At 49.7% G+C, this 1,650-nt stretch overlaps 1 protein-coding gene across 1 annotated transcript in view; it reads right to left on the bottom strand.

Moving 5' to 3' along the window:
• Positions 1 to 1,650, bottom strand: part of LOC105886422 (E3 ubiquitin-protein ligase UBR4-like) — an 18,976-nt gene that overhangs the window by 2,780 nt on the left and 14,546 nt on the right. The window contains exons 10-11 of the mRNA XM_012801538.1: positions 1,127 to 1,217; positions 355 to 517 (exon numbers count right to left, since the gene is read on the bottom strand). Coding sequence (XP_012656992.1) covers positions 355 to 517; positions 1,127 to 1,217 — 254 coding nt within the window. The remainder of the gene's footprint in view (positions 1 to 354; positions 518 to 1,126; positions 1,218 to 1,650) is intronic.

The following is a 1,650-nucleotide window of genomic DNA, read 5'->3' as shown; positions in this document are numbered from 1 at the left end:
CTGCAATGAGTTACGATCGCACTACTGCACTCCAGCCTACACAAGACAGTAAGGCCCTATATGAAATAATATAAAATTAAATTAAAATAAAATGCAGACACCATAGCTCCTGCCTCACACAGGGAGGACTAAGACCACGTACAAAAGGCAGCATGGGGCCTAGGAGATAGTGAGTGCTCCACACAGGTCAGAGCTGCTTTTCCTGCTATGGACACTTGGTCTCTATGCATCTTTCCCAGGTTGTAGCTGAAGGGCTGGATCAAACCTGTGTTTCTTCTGATGGGTGAAGATAAAGCACTAAGGCAGACATGGGGCTTTGCTGAAGTCTTTAAAGGAGAAAACCCTGACACTGACCAGCCGCGTCGAGGAACTCCGAGAAGGTCTCCACCGGCATGAACTCCTCCTGGAAGGTTTTTAGGGCTTTGTCGGCAGCTTCATAGATGGGCATGTCATTGTGGCGGATATATTCAGCTAGAGAGCAGGACCAGCCTCCCTCCGTGTTACTGGTAGGCACCTTCTAAAAGAAACAGCAGGAGACAGGTGAGGAGGTGGGCTGTTTAACACTTCAAGTCAGCCCATTTCAACCCTGCAGAGAGAGGGGCCTCCCAAGTACACCACAGCTTTCCCTGGAGGGTTTCTCTCCAGCAACAACAAAACTTCGTCCTTCACAGAGCCCTTTTAGGTGCTGTGCTACTGGCTCCAACCATCAACTGAATTCTCCCCCCACCCCATTTCCCATGCAAAGCAAAGGAAACTGTCACACATTTTGACTGAGCTGTTTCATTCAGGTGCTGTGAGGAACCACCCCAAATACTCTCAAGGTAGAGAGGGTCCTAAGGCAGGAGGGGTTGTAGGGGGCCCTGCTCACACAGGGCAGCAGAGTTTATCCAAATGCAGGGGCGGTGACCGGGAGGGAAGGTCTTCCTAAGAACATGGGTTTGGAGCAGGCTAGAGAGTGATCTTGGCTACAAATATACCTCAAGGACTCATCGGTCCCTTCGCACAGAGCATTTGCTTCTTAGGAGCAAAGCACCCCCAGGCCTGAGTGTGGAGGCAAGGTCAGAGCCTGAACGTGGACAATTTATAGCCCTACCCACACATGCTGGGCCTCCGCCAGCTTCCTTACCTTAAACATGTTGTAAATGAGATCGACGAGGGCCCAAAACAGAAGGGAAGAACGATAAGCAGAGTAGTCCTTCACTGCCTTATCTGTCAGCCTGGAAAAGAAAAATCAAATTCCATTCCAAGAAGCTCCTAAGACACTCATGCGGACACAGCAAGGCATTCTGGGCACAAGGGATGAGTCTGAGCAATCTGCGCAGCACGAGGTCCCTGCCACTTGTCTACCTGCTTGGGAAAAAGCAGCTGTGGGCCAGAAAATCTGGCGCCCTGGGATGCAGTTTATTGATTACAAAAATGTTCCATGAAGTTCACCTGGCTCTCGGGGAACTCATTTTCTGGATGGAGGTAAAATGGAACCGAAGGAAGTGGGGGGAAGACACGACATAAGTTGCAAAATGGCAATTAAAAGGTACTGACTTAAAGAAGCCAAAGGAGTCCTGTGTCTCTCTTGTGTTCAACCACCACATAAGCTCTTGGACTTAGCCGTACCCAACAAATGAAGCACAAAACGGGGTCTACTTCAGTCCA

The sequence above is a fragment of the Otolemur garnettii genome, unplaced genomic scaffold (genome assembly GCF_000181295.1).
Source record: "Otolemur garnettii isolate 467f Iridium unplaced genomic scaffold, OtoGar3 scaffold00009, whole genome shotgun sequence".
Lineage (NCBI taxonomy): Eukaryota > Metazoa > Chordata > Mammalia > Primates > Galagidae > Otolemur > Otolemur garnettii.
The sequence above is the reverse complement of the archived record's forward strand: the minus strand, read 5'-3'. Positions and strand labels throughout refer to the sequence as shown.